Here is a 21,190-nt window from a genome sequence, read left to right as displayed (position 1 = left end):
GTATTTTATTTTAAAATTGGCATAATTATTTAGACGAAAATACTGCCCTCTCTCTTTCTCTCTTATTGTTCGTTTATTTCATTTCACATTTTGTTTTCATTACTATCGAAATCAATGAAAAGATACTTTTCATGTTGTTCATCCCTATTCTGCTGCATTCTGTTATGGCAACATGACATTTTTTTTATAGTAAAGTGTGAAAGTTAGGATAATAGAATGATAAAAAAAAAAACAATTCGATCCACTCGGATAGCAGAATAGGTCTGTTCACATCCACACATTCCAGTCGTTCACTCTCAATTTTTTTTTATTGTTTCACAAGTTTCCTTATTTTTTCTTTATTTTTTTTTGTTAAATTTGTTTCAATCGAAAAAAAACCCTGCCGCAAAAAAAAAAAATCACTCACGAAAAACAAAACCAACGAAAAAATTTAATTTATAATTTCTTTTCTTTCTTTTAAATTTGTTATTTAATTATATGTAAAAATAAAGGCGAGATTATCTACAGAGTGGAGTTGCCTGATATGGAGCAGATAACACTTATCTACTTGGAGAATAGTGATGCTGACTATCGTAAGTCGAGCAACTAAAAAAAAAAAAAAAACCAATACAAAATTTTGTAAAATCAATAGAAATATTTGCAGCAGTTAATGCAACTTAAAAAAAAAACTGTTTTTAATTTTTGTTTGTAAACTTTTGATTAAATTTTTTTGTAGAGTAACTCGAAAAAAAATGTTAATTTATCCGTTTTGTTTATATTTTTTTTTTTTTTTTTTTGAGATTATTAATTTTTTTTTTTATTTTTAAAAATTGATTTTTATCACCTTTATTGCGATTTACAATTATCAATTGATAGTTGATAAAAATTGAATTTCGATATCTTATTACTTGACCAACAAAAGTTTTTTTTTTAATAAAAAATTAGGCCCGCTATTGTTAGTTGACCATAAATTAAGTTTCAAAATACAAAATTTAAGTATTTATTAATCATCAATTGATAGTTGACAAATTCGCAATATGGGTGTTATCTGTTTTTGTTTTCGTATAAGCAACCGTGAATCGTTGGTTCGTAATAATTAATAATAATTTTTTTTGACAATGGATATTTCGTTGCCCCTGTTGCTCTTTTTCCCTCTTTAAATAGAAAAAAAAAATGTTACAAGAAAATTGTATGATTTGTATGAGCATTTTATTTTTAAAACACATAATTTTTTATTTTATTTTAATTTTTTTTAAATTATAATTGTAAAAGTTTTGTGAGATTTTCAAAAGTGCAAATGCATATAAATTCCATATTCACTCTTGTTAGAAATGCTTGAAAATATCTGATTTTTTTAGTTAATTTTTTTTAGTTTAATTTTAGTTATTTATTTATTTTTTAAATTTATTTTTCATATATCTGTGTTTTCTTTTCTTTTTTTTTAATTGTCAACTCTATAATGTCTCAGATATATTTTTGATAGATTTGCAACAGGTTGACTGAATGTACCATTCTTGTGATTATTTTTTTAGTTTTCTTTTCATATTGCACACCTTTTTCGGGTGGCACTTTCATCATTTTTTGAATCTACCTTGTTAGTACAAAAAAAAAAGAAAAAATTCTAAAACCTTTGCACATAATTTACAAATTTTTTATTTTTGTGAATTGTCTTTTTCCCAAAATTAAAAAAAAAAATATTAAAAACATAAAAATACATAAACGGTTAATCATACAAAAATACACATATAAATTATAATAATTCACAAAATGCAGTATTTCCATGTTTCTTTTTATAGTACGTTTGTTTTGTTTTTCTTGTGATTTGGTTCATTTCTATATTTTATGTAAGAATTATTTGCACAGGTAGATTAAAGACAATAATAAGGATAATCGTAGCAATGAATCTGAATTAAAGTTCAGATTTTCTAAAAGACCCTTATTGGATCGGTGGCATAAAAACTTAGTTTGCTCAAAGCTGGCCAATCAGAGTCTTAGAAAATGTTGATCCTCAGTTCGTTAGCTTTTTATTTAATGCGAAGGATAACATAAGTTTAAAAAATTGATCTGTTGATGTAGGTGCAATATTGGGGTTAAGGAAAGTTAACATTCGCTACGGATGCGGTGGTCAAAATATGTACTACATATTTCCAAACTCTGAAGGCTAATAGGTGCTTTTGAGCTACGAATAAAACCAAGTAGTATAATAGTTTTGTATATTTAAAACTTATAAGAAATGTCATAGTACAAGTATCTCGAAAGAATACACCAAGCGAAAAATTACACTGTGCAAGTTTTTTCAAAAAAATTTTAAGACCATTGACAGTTTCCCCCTCTTTCGGTCCTTTTTTTGAGTACGACTTCGAACTAAATTTTGTATGGAAGATTTTTCAATAATTTTAAACATTTAGCACGGTTTAAAGTAATTTTCCTTGTTTATAATTAATTCTGCTTAAACGTTATTTACAACCACCATAAGACAATATACAGGGTGTCCCAAAAGTAATGGATCAAACGAAATATGCTTATAGGCCAACTTAAGGGCTCTCAGAATTTGGTAACTTGTTCATCCCAAATCCTTACGGTTTTCAATTTAATGCAATTTTTGTGGAATTTCGAAAAATCCCGACTTTGCAACAGTATTTTGCTTCCTCCGCTCATAATTGGTTTTTGTTTTTTACAATTCTTTCACTAAAACATTGCCTAATAATGAGAAATAATTAATTAATCAAAATATTTTTTATTTCATACCCCATTTTGCTGCAAATTAATTAACAGTTCCATGTTTTATAAAAACTCAATTTTTACTTTTATTTCAGAGCAACATCCCGAAAAAAAAATTGTATGGTGTGACACGGGTTTATTATTTTAAAAACTTCCCGTGTTATTGCAGTTTTCAAAAATGTATAAAAATTTCCAAAGTTGAAATTAGAACGAAAGATATTACAATTTCAATGCAACAAAACAGGGCTTTTCAGAGAAAAATAACAAAGAAAAATAAACAAATTTTGTCGACTATTGCTTGTTTATTTCTTTTTGAATAAAAGCCTCGATTTTTGTTTGTTTTTTGCTCTGAAAACCCCTGTTTTTTAGCACTCAAATTGTAATATCTTTCGTTCTAATTTAAATTTTGGAAACTTTTATACATTTTTGAAAACTGCAATAACAAGGCAAGTTTTTAAAATAATAAACCAGTGACACACCTTACAATTTTTTTTCGGGATGTTGCTCTGAAATAAAAGTAAGAAATTGAGTTTTTATAAAACATGGAACTGTTAATTAATTTGCAGCAAAATGGGGTATGAAATAAAAAATATTTTGAATAATTAATTATTTCTCATTATTAGGCAATGTTTTAGTGAAAGAATTGTAAAAAACAAAAACCAATTATGAGCGGAGGAAGCAAAATACTGTTGCAAAGTCGGGATTTTTCGAAATTCCACAAAAATTGCATTAAATTGAAAACCGTAAGGATTTGGGATGAACAAGTTACCAAATTCTGAGAGCCCTTAAGTTGGCCTATAAGCATATTTCGTTTGATCCATTACTTTTGGGACACCCTGTATAAACAATTTCGAGGAATTTATAACAATTAAATAATTTTTTTTTAAATTCAACCTCTATGGGTTAAAAATTTGCAGGTGTTGCCGTTTTGTTTATTAAAACTAAAAAAAAATTCAAAAAAATTGTTTGAATTTTATAAATTAAATGATATCAAATGAATATTAGGATTATTTAAAGAAAAAAATGATAATAGATGTGAGGGAAAAGATTTAAGGAAAGACCACACCGGAAAGGTATGCTGTAGCGGTACTGGTACTTGTATGAACAAAATTCCAAACTGACACAACAACGCTCAGATGTGGAATTTTTTTAATAGAAGTACCGTTACTGTTACCGCTACCCGTTACACTACCGCATACCTTCTGTTGTGGTCAAGCAGCAATTTTCTCACAAATCGACTTCAAACGTATAAGTAAAAATGGCAGAGCCCATCATCACACAGCCCATCATGGACAACTCATTACACCCAACTCATGTAATCATAAGATTCGATTGCAACAAAAAATTCATTTTGAGTTCCATTTTAAAAAAGAAGAGGAGACTTTTAAGAAGGAACTCTTATTGGTGGTTGTTTTAACCGATTTTTGATTGTTCGTGGCGAGTATGATTTTTTTAATTCTTTTGAAAAATAATTGTATGTTTTTGCATAATCTAGTAAAGGCCCTAACTACATTTTTCTTACTTCTGAGTTATAGAGGGAAAAAGTAAATCTAATATCGCAATTTGCATATAAAAATGAAAAAAATCAAAAGTACATTTTGAATTTTCTGACGTATTTGAAGAGCTAGGCTAAAAAAATTAATTAGGATAAATCAAAGACAATGCTATAACTCCAAATATGCTAAAAAATCAAAACCGAAAATTTTGTAGTTAGGGCCTTTACGAGATTATGGGCAGCATAGGTAGGACATAGTTTTTTTTTATCTTCTATGTGGGTTGTGATTATAATATAATCAAAAATTCATAATTCATATATTATACCTACCTAACGGCACACATAGGAGTATTTCGATCAAAAACCTGGACAAAATTATTTTTTGAAGTAAAACTAATTATTTTTGCTAAAAATTATTATTTATGCAAGGAAATAATTTTTTTCAGCAAAACTTTAAAAACGCTTGTGATAAGAAAAACTAAAAAAAATAGTATAAAATATAATACACCCAAAATGTGAAAAAATTAAATATCTAAAATATTAGACCTTCTAGAATGGAACCATTGTGATTTTTAGGCTTAGTGAATCCAAATGCATTTATATCAGTAAAAAAATTTCTGGAAAATGTTAACAACCAGTTAAAATTAAACGTAGGGCGTATGAGTGATTTTACTAAAAGTAAAAATTTCACCCAATTTTTTGATATTAAATTTAAAGAATAGTCCAAGTTATCATAAATCTATGTATCGAAGCAGAATAGGAGGGAATACTATACCAAAACTCTTAGACTTTAAAAAAAAGCAATAAAAATATCTATATGTGGCAGACTCTTTTCCCACTGTCATTTACTCAATCAAAAAAAAATTTAATATTTCCATAACTACTCTTTAATTATTATTCAATACCTGCAATTGTATTTCTCATATGAAAATTTAATGTTTAAAAGCACACTTGCTCACAATCAATCTCTAACTATAACTTCCAAATCAGCAAAAATTACAAAAAAATTCCAGAAAATAAACAGCTGACTTTGAACTTGTTTTGACACACCAAAAACTTTACCACGAAAAAAAACAAAGTGCATCATATGATCCCATGTATATTTAGCATCCGCTTTGTAAAAACTTTAATTCAAAATTTTGATTTTTAGAAAATCGACTTTTGTCGAGCTTTTCGACCAGAATACTCCTATGTGCGGCTCATTGTTTTTTTTTTTTATGAATTCCCTTAATAAAAAAATTGCAAAAACCAAACACCTATCTAGTTGAAGCGACTTATCTTCGCACATATTTTCTCCAAGAATCCACCATTAATCAACGCAAAAATCCGTAAAAAAAAAATAAAAAAAAAGGTATAAAAAAAAAAACAATCACCAAATAGAGATCCTTGCAAAAGAGGGCGGAGTCAAATAGAATGAACTAAAAATGAATTTGTTCGAATCAAACCTTATGATCATGATGAATTGTGATGGGTTCCGTCATGATGAGTTGGACATGATGAGTTGTCTTATGATTGCCCATGATAGGTTGTCCCATGATGGACTGGGTCGACCCAAAAAAAAAATGTATTACAGTACAACGGCAAAGCATGCTGGCGTTTACAACTGCGGATATGGATAGCATTGCCAAAAAAAACACACATAATAATACTCTCGAAGGCTTTGCCAATTCCTCGCAAGAAGTAGTCTTCTCCTTCTTTATCTATGACAGTCGATTACTATGCTTCACATTATGGCTCTGCATGTGGGTTTGCACGGGTTGACCTCAGAAAACGTGTCGGCAGGCCTCTCGGTAGTACCCCTGATAAAAATTGTTTTATATATGTAGTTGAGGTAAAATTTGAACCCCGAGCCTCAAACGTTAAAGGGCATATCGCACTAATTATACATTAATACAACAACCCTTATTATATTTAAGCACCTACCTACCTACTATAAGTTCAAAATCGGGTGCAGAATTTTCCATTATCTTAGACTAGTTTCAAATCAATAAACAAAAACATGCTTCATTTCTTTCGCAGAAGAATTTCAAACTATAAAAATTAGATCTATCTCTAATATAACAATAATAATAAACTGCTCCAATCCCTTGAACATTTATAATTATACTACTTCTTATTAACATGTATAATAAAATTTTAACTTTTATTCGTCTCGTTCAATTGTTGGCATGTTCGAGTATTTCTTAAAATCTTAAATGGTTAAAATTGATATTTATTAAAGTTTTTTTTTTTATAATAGGGTTTAATAAACTATTAAAATATAAATGTAGTTATAAAAACAAAAAACTTTTTGAAAGTATTCCACCCCGCTTCAATTCTTCAATTTTAAGAATTTGTTTGAACCTATAATGAATGATAATCTCCTGTTTCAATATTATATTATTCCTTTCACGCCAGTTTTGAATTTTTTTAATTTTTAAAAGCTTTTTTACTAATCCCATTTTTTTTTTAGATTAGCACTCTAAAAAAAAAACTTAAAGCTAAATATAAACAAAAATAAATGTAAAAATATTAATTTTGTTTTTACTTGTCTTTATTTCTTTTTAATATTTAAATGTAATTTTTTTTTATTTTCTGAATAGTGTGCATACGAAACATTTTAATATACAATGTATACATACAATGTTGTCTAAAAAAAAAAAAAACTTTGTGAACCTATCTAAAATAAATAATAAAAACTATATAATTAGCAATTTGTATTTATTTTGATAAGGTAATTTTAAATTGAAGCAGGAGATTTAACATTTCAAACAAAAAAAACTATAAATAAAATATTTACTACTCGTAACAAATAAATTAGGTAAGTACTTACATAACACCGTTGACAGTTGAAAAAGTAGTTGGTTTTAAATAACTTTGTATATTTCAACTCTCAACACTCAAACCAAACCTTCCCATTCCTTTAAATTTATATGTAATTTACATATCTTTGAAAAAGCACTGGTCTACAGAAATTTAATTTTGTTTTTGTCCTTCACATAATTTTGAAATTATGAAAAATTCGATTTTTCTAAATTCTATCACGTAGAAATTTTTTAAAACTGTTTTGAAAAAAAAAAAATATGAGTAGGTAGTTTTTGGAGCTAATCTGGCCTTAATTTAGAGGAATCATTTAATTTAATATTAGCCATTCATATCAGATGATAGCCAATTTTTCAGTAGATAAAAAGATATATAATTTGATTTTGATGGAAAATAATTAACAAAAACATGGCTTTAGCTGGTACCTAAAATAAGTTTAAATAAAAAAATTAAGTTGCCTGTCAGGTTAAAAAAGTGATGTTTAAAAATATTGAGCTTTATTACTAACTTAGCTTTAATTATATTTTTACGTTTAAATATAAATCATTGGTAATATTGAATAAACTACATATATACCTACCTAGTTTAAAAAAGTAAAAATACGCTTTTATTACGCACTAAAAACTATAAAATAAATTTAATTTACTTATTGGAAACGGTTAGATCAAAAAGCGTCGAGCGCTTTGTTCAAACTTTTTAAAAGTAAAAATAAAGTACAAAGTAAGTCAATTCAAATTATTTAATAGTTTTTAGTGCGTGATAAAAGTGTATTATTAGTTTTTTAAACTATATACTTTGTTTTTTTTTACTTTTTACTTATCTGAGATAATTGAAAGTAAGCAAAAATTGATTTGGGGGTGTTGCGACCCCCAACGTCCCTCCCCAGGGTCCGTACAACTAAAATATTGTGTAGTAATCTGAGCTACATATATGGAAAAAGTTTCATTTCGATACCATAATTGGAAGTAAGCTAAAATTGATTTGGGATGTTGCGACCCCCAATGTCCCTCCCCACAGTCCGGACCACTTAAATATTGTGTAGTCATTAGAGTTACATATATGTACAAAGTTTCATTTCGATACGATAATTATTGAAAGTAGGCTAAAATTGATTTGGTCCCCAGGGTCCGGACCACCAAAATATTGTGTTATCATCCGAACTACATATAATGCAAAGTTTCAGTTCGAAATAAGAAGGTATGATCATTAGAAAAAACTCAGTATCGAGAACTGTCAAAACTTATGGCTACTTAAGGTTTTGACAGCCCAGCCCATTGAAATTGTTGTTGTAAACAAATTTGTCTTGGAAATTGTTGTTGCTTTTGACTTTGCCAAATGCCAAACGTCAAAACCTTATTACCCCATTTTGTAAGATGGCGGCTCTAATGATCATACCTTGTCTTTTTATACCATGAATTGGAAGTGGGTCAAAATTTATTTCTAAGATTTTATTACATTAATGTTAGTTAGTTAGTCACAAGTGAAGCTAATGAAAGCGTCCCGACAAACAATTTTGGATCTATAAAGCTTTACAGATGCAATTGTTGCTTCTGTAAAGCATTATAGAAGCAAAATTGTTAGTAGGGGTATTAATAAAGCTCTTCTCATGCAAAGCTACTTAAGAAGTTTTCCACCCGTGACAAATAACTCACTTTTTTATAATATAAAGACAATCTTTTTAAATTTTAATTCGTTTTTTTTTAAAGAAATTACGAATTATTGTGTAATGAAACGAATATTTAAATAAAAATTTGGAATAAATTCGCAGAAATTTTTTAAGAACATACTCTGTCTGAAAATCCGTTTCTTTTTTTGTATCCCACCCGTGACGGAAAAAGCCTTTGTCTATTTTCAGAAATAATTATATGGATTTAATTAAATAACAAATTCTACTCTTGGTATTAAAAAAGTCTGTACATGTTGCCTAATTATGATGAAGAGTCTAACCCGTGACAATGGAATGTCTCAGATATGAGAGATACATTTCATGTTTCTGCATTGGAAATAAACTAACCTTGCTCCAAAATAATATTTGAGCTAAAAAAAACTATACTTTTATTTCCTCTAAAACAATTACCCTCTTATCTATTTCTCTATCTTATCTTACTAAATAATTTTAAAACTAAAAGGAATTATAATTATAAAACAATTACAATACGAATATTTTGTTATTTTTTATTTAGGGTTTAATTTTTGCATAAATATAAATTTTATTCTAGCAACTGCCTACTTACATTTATGTGTAATCAATCAGGGAGTGTGGTCTTCTAAGTTTTTTCTTGTCCTTAAACTAATTTTAACAATTGTTTTTTTTTTTTTAATTAACGATAATTGTTAAGAATTTCTTGCAACATAACTTAATATTTATTTTTTTTTTTTTAATAAAATTAGTTAAGCTTCTTAGATGTTTGTCAATGTTTTTATTTTTTTGTGTTTTATTTATTCTTTTATTTTCTAAATTTTATTTTATTTTTTTCTGTAAAATGCAAAACTAAATTTCAATCTAGAGTTTACCACTAGAATCAATTTATTAAGATAAAAAAAGCGAAAAAAAAATTAATCAATTAAAAAATTAAATGAATATGTTAAGTATTTTTTTGTATACAAATTTTGTACTCTAAAATGAAACGTTTGCGCAGCGCTAGAAATGTTGGACAGAGTGAGTAGTATTGGCGAATGCACTGCATTTTGCATTGCTTCTCTCGTAAAACGTCCTTATTAATATTTTTTTTTATATAGATATAATTGTTGAAAATTAAATTTTATGTATGTATTTTTTTTTTTAATATCTTACTTTTTTTTTTATTTTTAATCAAAAAATTTTATTTTTGTTAAATAAAAAAATATTTAATGTTTTATGTATCTATCTGATTGTTATTAAAAAAAAAAACCTATCAATAGTGTTTGAATATCTATTTTTCGGACAGAATCTTTAATTTCTTTGTGTATACCAAAGATTCCCATGAAATTTTGTATTCAGTTAACTGCCTGAGTAGAGCTAAAAAAAATATTAAACCAAAAAAAAAATGCATTTATATTATAGACGAAAAAAAAAAAAACTAAACAATTTTTTTCTATTTTATTTTTGTTTGAACTCCAAACCATTTACAGCATCCGAAGAGAATGTTCTTTCTTATGAAGCTGTCCAAAGGCTTTCAATCAACTACACTAGACCAGTCATTATCTTGGGCCCACTTAAAGATCGCATAAATGATGACCTTATTTCAGAATATCCTGAGAAATTTGGATCCTGTGTGCCACGTTAGTTCTCTTTATTTCAGTTGCACCAAATTTGAAAATACATGATACCTTATTCTTTTTTTTTTTTTTAAGATACTACAAGGCCAAAACGAGATTATGAAGTAGATGGCAGAGATTATCATTTTGTATCATCAAGGGAACAAATGGAACGTGACATTCAAAACCACCTATTCATTGAGGCTGGCCAATATAATGATAATTTGTATGGAACATCGGTGGCCAGTGTTAGGGATGTGGCCGAAAAGGGCAAACATTGTATTCTTGATGTATCGGGCAATGCAATTAAACGATTACAAGTAGCTCAATTATATCCAGTAGCCGTTTTCATAAAACCAAAATCTGTTGATTCGGTGATGTAAGTTTTAAGTTTTTTTTTTTATTTAAAAAAACATAAATTAAAATGAATATTTATTTTTATTAATTTATAAAAAAAAAAAATATAGGGAAATGAATCGGCGAATGACTGAGGAACAAGCGAAAAAAACCTACGAACGAGCCATTAAGATGGAACAGGAATTCGGCGAATACTTCACAGGTATGTGTTTTCATATGAATTAATTTATTTTTTTTTTTAAACATACTCTGCCTCAATAAAATAGAAACGAAGATTTTTCTTAAGACGAAAGGGATTTTCGCTAAGCAGATATTTGCCTTTTGATTTCCAAAGATTAACTACAGATAATATTCAAAAAACATAAGACCCAATGCAGAAAGCAAATGGCAAAATAAACTTTTGTTTGCGTCAGAAACAGTCTCTTAAATCAGGCAAAAAATGAGGTCTTTGGTTGAACTCAGAAACTCGGGAAAAGTCTCACGTTTTTTTTGTGGTATTCCATTTATGAGGCCAACTGAGTGATGGTGTTTTTCCAATTTGTTTGTACCAGGATCGTAAGACCTTTTGTATACGCTTTTGTATTATATTGCGTTTTTGACGAAGTTCAAAGAATCTCTCCTTTGGCAATACCATAGGACGTTATTTTTCAAGTTTGATTTAATGCAAAAGTGATAAATAATTCATATATTTTACTTGCGATATAGGTACTATAGGTCAAGTTTAGGATTCGTAAAAAAATCGAACTCGAGATAACAATTTTACATGACATTACGATGATGGAGAATGCCAAAAAAGTGGGTCCGGCAATTCTGTCTGTGTGTCTGTCTGTCTGTCTGTCTGTGTGTCTGTCTCTATCTGGAGCTGCAGCCTAAACGAGTGAAGTGATTTTCTTCAAACTTGGTAGTTAGCAGTTTTTGGTGATTCCCTAGAGGGGAAATTGAAATTTTTTTTTATGACCAAAACTAACGGTACCTGCCATATAACGGAAATAGAAAAGGTAATTTTTTTCAAAAACGGCTCCAACGATTTTGATTAAAATTTTTGTGTGTAGTATTACACATAAGGGCCAACTTTTTAAATAAAAAAAATATTTTTTGTACCGTTATTAACGGTACCTGTCATAGAACGTTTTTTTTCGTTTCTGAATATCTCGTACAAAATTAACCCGATTTAAATGAAAATTTTTATACAAAAGTGTGTAAGTAAAGATAATATTAAAATTTTAGAAAATTTTCAAAAAACGCATTTTTGGTTTTTTAAAAAATATTTCAAAATTTTTTTTTGAAAAATCAATTTTTTGAAAACGGATCAATGAAAAATTTTGAAATTTAGTTTTTATGTGTAAATTAATTATTTCTTCAAAATGGCATACCAACTTTTTTTTTGAAAAATGTTAAAAAAATTTTATATATAAAAAATTATTTTTTTAAAAAACGGCTCCTACAATTTTCAAAATTTTTTTTCTAAAAATACCTTTTTATACGAGAAATAAAATGGCATATTTGTTTTTTTTTAAGATATTTTAAAACGGTGTTTTATTAATTATAAAAACAGATTTAATTTTTTTATACTACTTATGAAATTTCTTCAAAATATCAAATTTTAAATTTCTTGAATAAAAAGCTTTAACATTATAGTTACTTTAAGCATAAGAGCAAGTACGTGCGACCCCAGTCGTGCAATTTATTTTTTTAAACATTGATTTTTTTTTAAATTTTTGTTTTCGGTGTTGATTGATAATTACTACAAATTCAAAATGGCATAACAACTTTATTTTTAAACATTTTTTTCAAAACCAATTTTATCTCTTGTGATTTGTGAAATATCAGTAACAATAGATAGTATCGTCATGCTTGCTTGTCTAAAAATAACTAGATTTTTTTCATCAAAATTTCAGGAGCCGTTTTCCCAGTTTTGTACCGTTATATTTAAAAACTTCTCGATAAACACTGCCCTATTTCAGTTCCTGGTCCTGGTTGTTCATCAAGCTTTTCCCTGGAATCCGTCATTCTCATCCTCTTTGCCCCTTCGGAATCTTTTAAAATCTTTTCCTCTGTCACCGGTGTGACTCATGCTGACGTTTCGCCTGAGTTTGTTAGCAATGTGGTATGGATTGAAATCCCTTCTCAAGTCATATTACCTACTCCAATTCCAACTTAAGACAGTATTCCTATTCAGAGTCAGGAGTTGAGGGTGATAACCGTTGAAGGATTTGTCAGCTGCACCAGAGCTCCAGGTTTCGAATCCCAAGACAGCTTAATACTTCCACCACAATTTAATAATTAAATTGCACTGAGAAAACTTCAAGTTATTGGTTAAAAGCCTAAATTACTTCAAAGTACACACAAACATTGAAGTAAACGATTGACTGGAGAAAGCTAAACATTTTGGTACAATACAAAAATATAAGTTGAATTGAAAGCAATTTTACATAAAATTTGTCTATCTCTGCATTGGGTTGAATCGTTTTTCTTCTTCATAAAAATTTTAGCAATGACTGAAGAACAAAAAAAAAAAAAAAACAGTTTATTTGTCCCTAAACCCAGATTTTGGAGGTCTAATGAAATTTTTATATACCATTTCATAAAAAGTCCGATAGAACTTCTTAAATAACGTGTTTAGCCTCCGTCTGAGTTTTTTTATCAGTATTCCACAGAAGCAATTTATGTTTGGTTGAAATATTTCCGTTTATTAACTTGATCCACATGAATAGGGTTGAACATTTAAATACTAACAATAGAGCTCATAGAATGAAAGAAAACTATATTGAGTATTGAAAAGTTATGTGTAAAGTTATTAATATATTTACTATCGTTTTGTTGAATTTGTTAAACTATCCTAGCACCAACAAAATTATCTTTCGTTTAGTACGACAATTCGGACTTGAAACTTGATATTTACAACTTTTATTGTTTTCTATTTTTGCAGGGGTTGTTCAAGGCGACACCATAGAGGAAATCTATAGCAAAGTAAAACAAACAATCTGGGCACAAGCTGGCCCAACTATATGGGTACCATCGAAGGAATCTCTATGACCAACAGCCACAACGACATGGACACTGCCGCCTCGAGTACGTGTTCGACCAGTCTCGAGAAACACAAATCAGCATCACTGATTTGTTTAAAATTAATTTTTACATTAAAATAACTAAAACAAAACAAAAAGAAAAAAAAAAAACAAACAAAAAAAAAAGAAACAAAAACAAAAAAAAAACTTTTATCTTTATCGTTATTAATTATTAATTATTACCATTAATTATGATTGTCTTATTATTTAAACAAAAAAAAAATAGTAATTTAACTTTACTATATAGTTTTTATTATTATTAATTATTATTATTATTCTTTACGACCATACAAGAGAGAGCGAAACTAGCAAAAAGATTATTATATACAAAAACAAATATATAAATAAATACAAATAAATTAAAAAAAAAATAAAATGCAGAGAGAAATGTTGTGACATAACAAACAAAATAAACAAAAAATAAAAATTTAAAACAACACACTAAAAAATACATACTAAGTTATATAATAATAAATTAATACCTATAAAAAAAATATTATTAAAAAAAAATTATAAATAAAAAACAAAAAAACAACACAGAAGTGAATTCGAATCTTAGTTATTATAAAAACCGATTTAAAAAAAAAATATATGAATATATTAAAAAAAAAAAAAACTAAAAATCAGATCTGATTCTATATCGTATTCGTTATATAAAAAAAAAGAATGTTAAATATATACATATATTTTTTGCAATAAAATAGAACAAAAAATATATTTAAAACAAAAAAAAAAAGTGAACAAAAAATAAAAGAAAATACGAAAGATTTAATATTTACATACAATAATATACTTTTTTTGTGGGCTAAGTGACATTGTATTTTTACTTAATTTTGTTTAAACAAAAAAAAATTAATTATTCGTATCTTCTTCTATACAAACCATCCCCCTTCTTTCAGACTTAATTTCATTGTTTAATTCTATTTCTCTCTCTCTTTCTGTTCTCTGTTTTTGTTTCTAACTCTTCTTATTTTTTTTTTTTTGTTTAAGATTGTATCTTATGCTTTTGCTAATTTAATTTGTAAAGTATATAATTTTAGTTGAATTATACGAATATTTATTTGTCTATTAAAATTGTGTAGTAAACATTTAAAAAAAATTATCTGTCTATAATGAATTTTTATTTTATTTTCATTCTTTTTTATATATTTCTTTTTTTTGTTTTTATTTTTTGGCGTATAGTCATCGCAAGCACGCGTATTGTTACTATAATTAAAGAAGAAACAAATAAAAGGCGTTGAAGTAGTAGAAAAATTGAAAATGGTAGTTACTTATATTTATACATTAAATTATAAAAAAAACAATACTGAAACATATATAACTTTATATATATACATTACATAATTTGTTATATATATATAAATATATTGTATATTGAGGAATGCTATATATATATATCTAATTTTCGTATATAAAAAAAAAACAACAACCAACAACTAGAAACAGCAATAACGTATAAATATGAACAAACAAAAAAATTTATACATAACTGGAGTTATATACAGGGTGTCCCAAAAGTCAACGTCGAAACGCAAACGGTTGATAGGGTAGGTAGTTACAGTTATCAGAAAAATAATTACAAAAATCGTTGCCATGTATTTTCGAAGTTATAGACATTCGAACACGAGTCTGGAACAGCCTGCGGATCGGTTTTTTCTTTTGCTGCCTTTCAAAGAAAAAAATCCAAAGGGTTTAAGTCAGGTTAACGGACTGTCCAAGAAATTGCACCAAACCGCCCTATCCACCTGCCTGGGTATTCTTCATCAAGGAATTGTCTCATCGGGCGAGCATGATGCGCTGGGCAGCCGTCTCCTTGAAACCACATATTTCCAGTGGCAGGTGGCACGTCTTCCAATAAATTTGGTAAGTGGGTTTGTAAAAACTCAAGTTTTCTGGTTGCTCGAATGGTCCAATAATTTTACCATTCAGAATTCCGATCCATATATTAACTTTGAAGCTATTTTGCAATTTGTCTTCCCGCACCAAATGTGGACCACAGAATTTTGTGCAAGAATAGTTTATCTTCCTAGTACCAGGACCATTGAAGTATCGTTCGACAAAATGCAACTCTGTCAGCGTCGTCTCAGGATAGGAGACTTTGCACTCGTTGAACATGGTATCGATGGATAAAGTTCATTTTTCTTCAAAATTTGGTGTGATATATTTTAGGATATTCCTGTTCTTGTTTGAATTCTACGTACTGAAGCACTTGGGTTTTGATCGACTTTGTCCTCGTAGAGCATGAGAGTCCTGCCTTCACTGTTCACTATTTTTTATTTATTTATTTGAGCTTAGTACAAGCTATACCATAAAAAACTAATTAACCTAACAAAAACTTAGACTAATTAAATTTTTTTTAGTTCTTGCTATGTGTTGTTTTTGTTGTATTGAGACCGGGCCCTAAGGCTTACATTAAGGTTGTTCGGGAAACAAAACAAAAACTAAATTAAAAACCAAGCTTAAAAAAAAGAGAGAAAAAGGGTTATGGATGGAAGATGGGAATGATTAGTGGAGTAGGGTATTTCGGAGATTTGTTCTAAGTGACGATTTACTCATATGGAAGTCAAAGGAGTGCATCGCTTCGTTCGATTGCCTCAGCATTCAGGACTTAGGTTCAAAGTGGGCATAATTGGTTCGATGACGGGAAAGGTAAAATAACGTGGGGAAACGAAGACTTCGGGAATTTGTGTTTAGGTTAATTTTTCGTAGAAGAGAATATGAGTCAATATTTCCTAAGAGCAATTGATGGGCAAAGAGTATGTCGGCTATTTGGCGACTCTGGGCTAAGGTTTGCAATTCAATTAGATTCAGACGGTTGGTATGGAAATCGACCTCTGAGAGTGACTGGATTTCTTAAGAAAAATAATTTTATTTCCGTTATTTATAGAGTATTCTAAAAAATGTGATACCATTTTGAAAAGAGAATTGAACACTCCAACTTTAAAGATATTTTGCCAAAATTTTGTAGTACATTTTTTTAACATACCGCCTAGAATTAGGGTCATGTAAAATTTTTGAGTACTTAGTTGAGCAAAAAAGCTATATTTTCTTTAAAACTAGTGTAGGGGTGTTTAAATTTTTGAATGTAATTGTTAGTAAGGTTATTTAAGGTCCGTCCCAAAAAAAATAATTGAAAGAAGAAATCATGGGACTTGAGAGACCATCACAGGGTCACAATTTTTTCGATTTTTATAACTCCCAAAATACATAGATACGATGTTTAAATATTATTTTTCTGATAACTGTCACCACCTACCCCATCCATCACCCGTTTTCGTTTCGTCCTTGATTTTTTGAACACCCTGTATATATTTTACTATTTCTTTTTTTTTTTTTTTTTTTGAATCAACACACAAATTCTCATTGTATAAAATTGGTTCGAGGATATAATGATTAAATATGATTAGACAAAAAAAAAAAACACAAAAAGCTGCATCTATATATATTTCACAGCTTTTTTCAGAGAGAAACAAAAAAAAAAGTACATAGTTTTTATTTCTTAAGAAAACAAAAGACAAAAACTCAAAAAAGCAAAGTCGTATATATTATTATCGTCGCATATTTGTAGCTAGACAAAAAAAAAACTATATATATATACAAACTCAATCTTATATATATATACATTAAAATACAGAAAAAATACAAAAATAATAGAAAGTCAAATTCGACTTAACTTACGTTATGATAAAAGAAACATCACAGAAAAGAACAACAGTAGCTAAGAAGCAGAGAAAATACACATTGGCTTATGAATATAATTTGTTTCTAAATTTTCCTCAATCCTATATACAAAATCGATGAGCCAGTGGATATAATATTGAGCTAAAGCATAAGGTAAACTGGACAATATTCAAAGCTTTGGTTTTAAAAACATGATAACTTTGGTAGCTCAAAGTTGTCGATAGTACATACAAAATATCTCCTGCTAACTTAACGTTGACAGGCTTTTGGTCCATCAAGGATGTGTCCTGTGAGACAGGAGTTTTCCATTGTTCATGATTCTAGGGCTTATACTCCAGCAGTACTTTTGGCCTTGGCCTTTGAAGCCTAGGTTCGATCTTTGGTTTCAACTCGAACCTAGTGCTGGCTTTCGAAGACTTTTGGCTGTCAAATTTTTCGTCCTCGCACATATTATTCCTCGAAGGATTTTTCTTTCGGAAGAGATCAATCTTAACTTACTACACTTGGTGCCATAAAACAGGATTGGTAGAGTCAAGGTCTGGTAAGGTATGTAAATAATTACTTGTAAGGCATGTAAAAAAAAAAACTATAAGGCTTTCAGATTAATGAAGTTTGAAGTTATTTCTTATACGTAAGCAAATTGTTATCATAGTCAATGACTTTTTTCCCAATTGGCTTTAGGATCCGAAAAGGAATGCAGCTGCCGATATGAATAAAAGCTAAACCAAGCTGCGAATAGAATTTTGACGAGTTGTATAAGTTTACGTTTTCCTTTCTCTTGGTGCGTGCATATAAATTTTTGTTCAATGTTAATATATTCGAAATCCTTGTTCGAAATATCGCCCAGTTGATCGAACAAGTATTGTCGGAGAATTTTGACTAGGCTAGGCTGGGATATTCACAAAAGAAGTAATATGTGTGTGCCAGATAGCAGTCTTTTTCTTGTAAGATTTACAAGGCATATGATAAAATAGTTGATTTCATGGCGAGCAAAAGCTCTTCAACATCGCGTTAAAATTTGAATTTGGCTTTCTCAATGGGGACTTACTGATATTGCTGGGAATTCAAATTTGTAAATCGGTTTAGGAAAAAAATAAGTTATCAGGAATTCAATTCGTATTGAAAGTTTTCTACGAATAACGAAGAAAAAACAATGGAATGGAAATGAGACTCTAAAGTCCTTTGCAGCATAGAGTATTACTCATTAAAATTGTTTGATCTTGTGCAATATGATTCAGGTTAGCGGAAAAGGTTGTTACAAAAAAAAATACCGCACAGAAAGGGGTTCGTCTTCCTTTTTTTCGGCGCTGCACAGTGGATACCGCCATAGGTCAAAAATAAAAAAAATTAAATGTCAGTTTTTTAAAATGCAATGGTTAAACAAAGTTCTACAGTCTCCCATCAAACCAAAACCAAAAAAGTTAGAAGGTTTCACCTTTTTTCACTTATGTAATAACCATTCAAAGTCAAAGTACAGCTTGCTTATCGCTGCAGTTATAAGGTGTGAACTTGCGATAGTGATAACGGGTGTTAAACAATTTTGAATAATTCTAAATTATTATTGATATTAAAGGAGAAGGTTAATACTTCCTAAAAACATAAATTCTATTGTTAAATAACATTAAGGCTTATTGAAATGGGGCTCGTAAGCGAATCAATTTTAATCATTTTTTTATAGCTTAATTTTCAGTAAATAAGAGATTTAGTTGGTTTGTCTTAGAGTGCCTTCTACAATTTAAGTTCTTAAATGAAGAATACTGTCCTACCTTTCGATATAATAGCGTAGTTTTTGCCCCTTTTCGAGTAATACGAGTTTAAATGACTACACACTGAGAAAAAAATCAAAACTTCAAACTGAAAGATTGCCTTATTGGCACTATTATTTCTATCAAAAATTGACCTAGAGGGTAAGGGTAAGGTGCTCGACTAACAGTCAGGTTCGATTCCCGGCATTAACCATTTTTTTTTTTTTCAAAATAAATTTTTAAAATTGACTCGACGTGTTGACCTCAGAAACAAATAGCCCTATCCTGAGTTTCACTTGGAAATTTTTCCGCCCGAAATATTTTTGTTCGCCCGGAGTTTGAAAAGCTATCGTGAGTTTCACCCGAAGTTAATTTACATTTTCCTCTAAACTAGTTTCCTGTTCGCCACAAAAGTTAAGTGAGAAAAGAGGTGTCGACTACCTAACATACATATTACCTAAAAAAAAAGTTAAAAATCCGGGAGTTTTCCGAACGTGACCAACTTTTCGCCCGGAACTCACAATAGGGGAAAAGTGAAATTCAATTTTCCGGGTGGAATTGTTCACATGAAACTCACAGTAGGGTTTACAAACCTCCCGGTTTGTACTATTCCATTTTTTAGGCGAACTGGGGCCCAACCATGTAGATCGATTCTATATGCTGGTATTTTTGCACTTGCTTGTACCAAGAGTTTTTAGGTCTTACTTTCTTTTTACTTCGTATTGGAACATTGTATCGTACAGCCGCGAGTTAGGAAATGTGTTACTACCGTCAGTCTACCGTGACCGGAAAAATTTGGGTATGATGACATTTATCAATAGCTATTAATTGATAGCATTCAATGGCTAGCAACTGATGAAGTTAAACATGTACAGTCGACTCTCTCTAAGTCGAACTTTCACGGGTCAAAAAAATTGGTTTGAGTTAGAGAGAAATTCGAGTAAGAGAGAAATTCGACTTAGAGGGAGTTCGACTTATAGAGAGTCGACTGTATTTAGTATCCACTTGGCTCTTAACCGATTTATATAGGTATTATATCAAAAAAAGTTGTACAAATAAGATCAGCAGAAGTCGTGTGTGTGTTTCAAAATGTGCCTTTTTTCAGTTTGTCGTTGTGTATTGTGTATTTATGTATAAAAAAAAAATGTTACTGCCGCCCTTCTTCAAATACATATGATTAAATTTAAACAAACAAAAAATAAAATACATTCATTAATAAAGTAAAAATATGCTTCTGTTGTATTTTTACGCTTTAAGATTTAAAATACAAAAAAACTAAATAAAAAAATAAAATTAAAAAAAAAATACAACTCACGCAGCTCCCCCATTGTACACTCTTTTCTTTTGTAGGTTGTTACTATATTCTTATTCTTCTTCTTCTTATTTTTGTTTAAATATTTTAAAATTTTTATTTTTTATTTTAGCTATTGTTGTTGCTTGTCGATTTTCACTCTTCATTGAAAATTATATTATTTATAAAATAAAAAAGAAAAAAATATAAACAAAATTTAAAAAAAAAATCTTTTTGCATTAATAAATCTAAAAAAAACAAAAAAAAAATATTATATAAATATTGTATTTTACGGTGTTCCACGAACGAATTCCTGTAATTAAACAAAAACAAAACAAATATAAATAAATTAAAACAAAAAATCAAATGCAAGTAACTAAAAGAAATTTGAACAAACCTAAACCTAAATATTATAAGTTGTGTCTTAGAATGAAGATTATATTATTAAAAAAAGAAAAAGAAAAGGTTATAAATTTATTTTTTTTTAAATGTTAAAAAATGAAATACGAAAGTTTCGAAAAAAATATATTATATTGTAATTGTTCATTCATTTAAATGATATGTTTGTTTCTTTTATTTGAATTGGGGATCAGGGTCATTGGTTTAATATTTTTGAGTACATACCTACATTAATAGTCGTAGCTAGGATCTTACTCCAGAGGGATTTTTGGAATTAATTTTTTTTACCAAAAATAACGGTACTTGTCGCATACCAATTTTAGTAAAGTTGAAATTTCTCAAAAACGGCTCTAACGAAAAAAACTTTTTTTTGAAAATCATTATTAACGGTACCTGCCATAGAACCGTTTTTTTA

General features: G+C 28.7%; 1 protein-coding gene across 14 annotated transcripts in view; it reads left to right on the top strand.

The window, feature by feature from the left end:
- The window catches only part of LOC129911728 (disks large 1 tumor suppressor protein), a 146,173-nt gene extending 127,679 nt beyond the window's left edge, over positions 1 to 18,494 (top strand). For 12 of the 14 annotated variants that reach the window (XM_055989615.1, XM_055989614.1, XM_055989608.1 and 9 more), the window contains 5 exons: positions 492 to 572; positions 10,109 to 10,258; positions 10,331 to 10,613; positions 10,702 to 10,793; positions 13,521 to 18,494. In XM_055989615.1, coding sequence (XP_055845590.1) covers positions 492 to 572; positions 10,109 to 10,258; positions 10,331 to 10,613; positions 10,702 to 10,793; positions 13,521 to 13,627 — 713 coding nt within the window. In that variant the 3' untranslated portion in view covers positions 13,628 to 18,494. The remainder of the gene's footprint in view (positions 1 to 491; positions 573 to 10,108; positions 10,259 to 10,330; positions 10,614 to 10,701; positions 10,794 to 13,520) is intronic. The other 2 variants (XM_055989613.1, XM_055989609.1) reach the window with 1 other exon arrangement.
- Positions 18,495 to 21,190: the final 2,696 nt, after the last annotated feature.

Source organism: Episyrphus balteatus, chromosome 2, assembly GCF_945859705.1.
Source record: "Episyrphus balteatus chromosome 2, idEpiBalt1.1, whole genome shotgun sequence".
Lineage (NCBI taxonomy): Eukaryota > Metazoa > Arthropoda > Insecta > Diptera > Syrphidae > Episyrphus > Episyrphus balteatus.
This window is presented reverse-complemented; position numbering and strand designations above follow the sequence as displayed.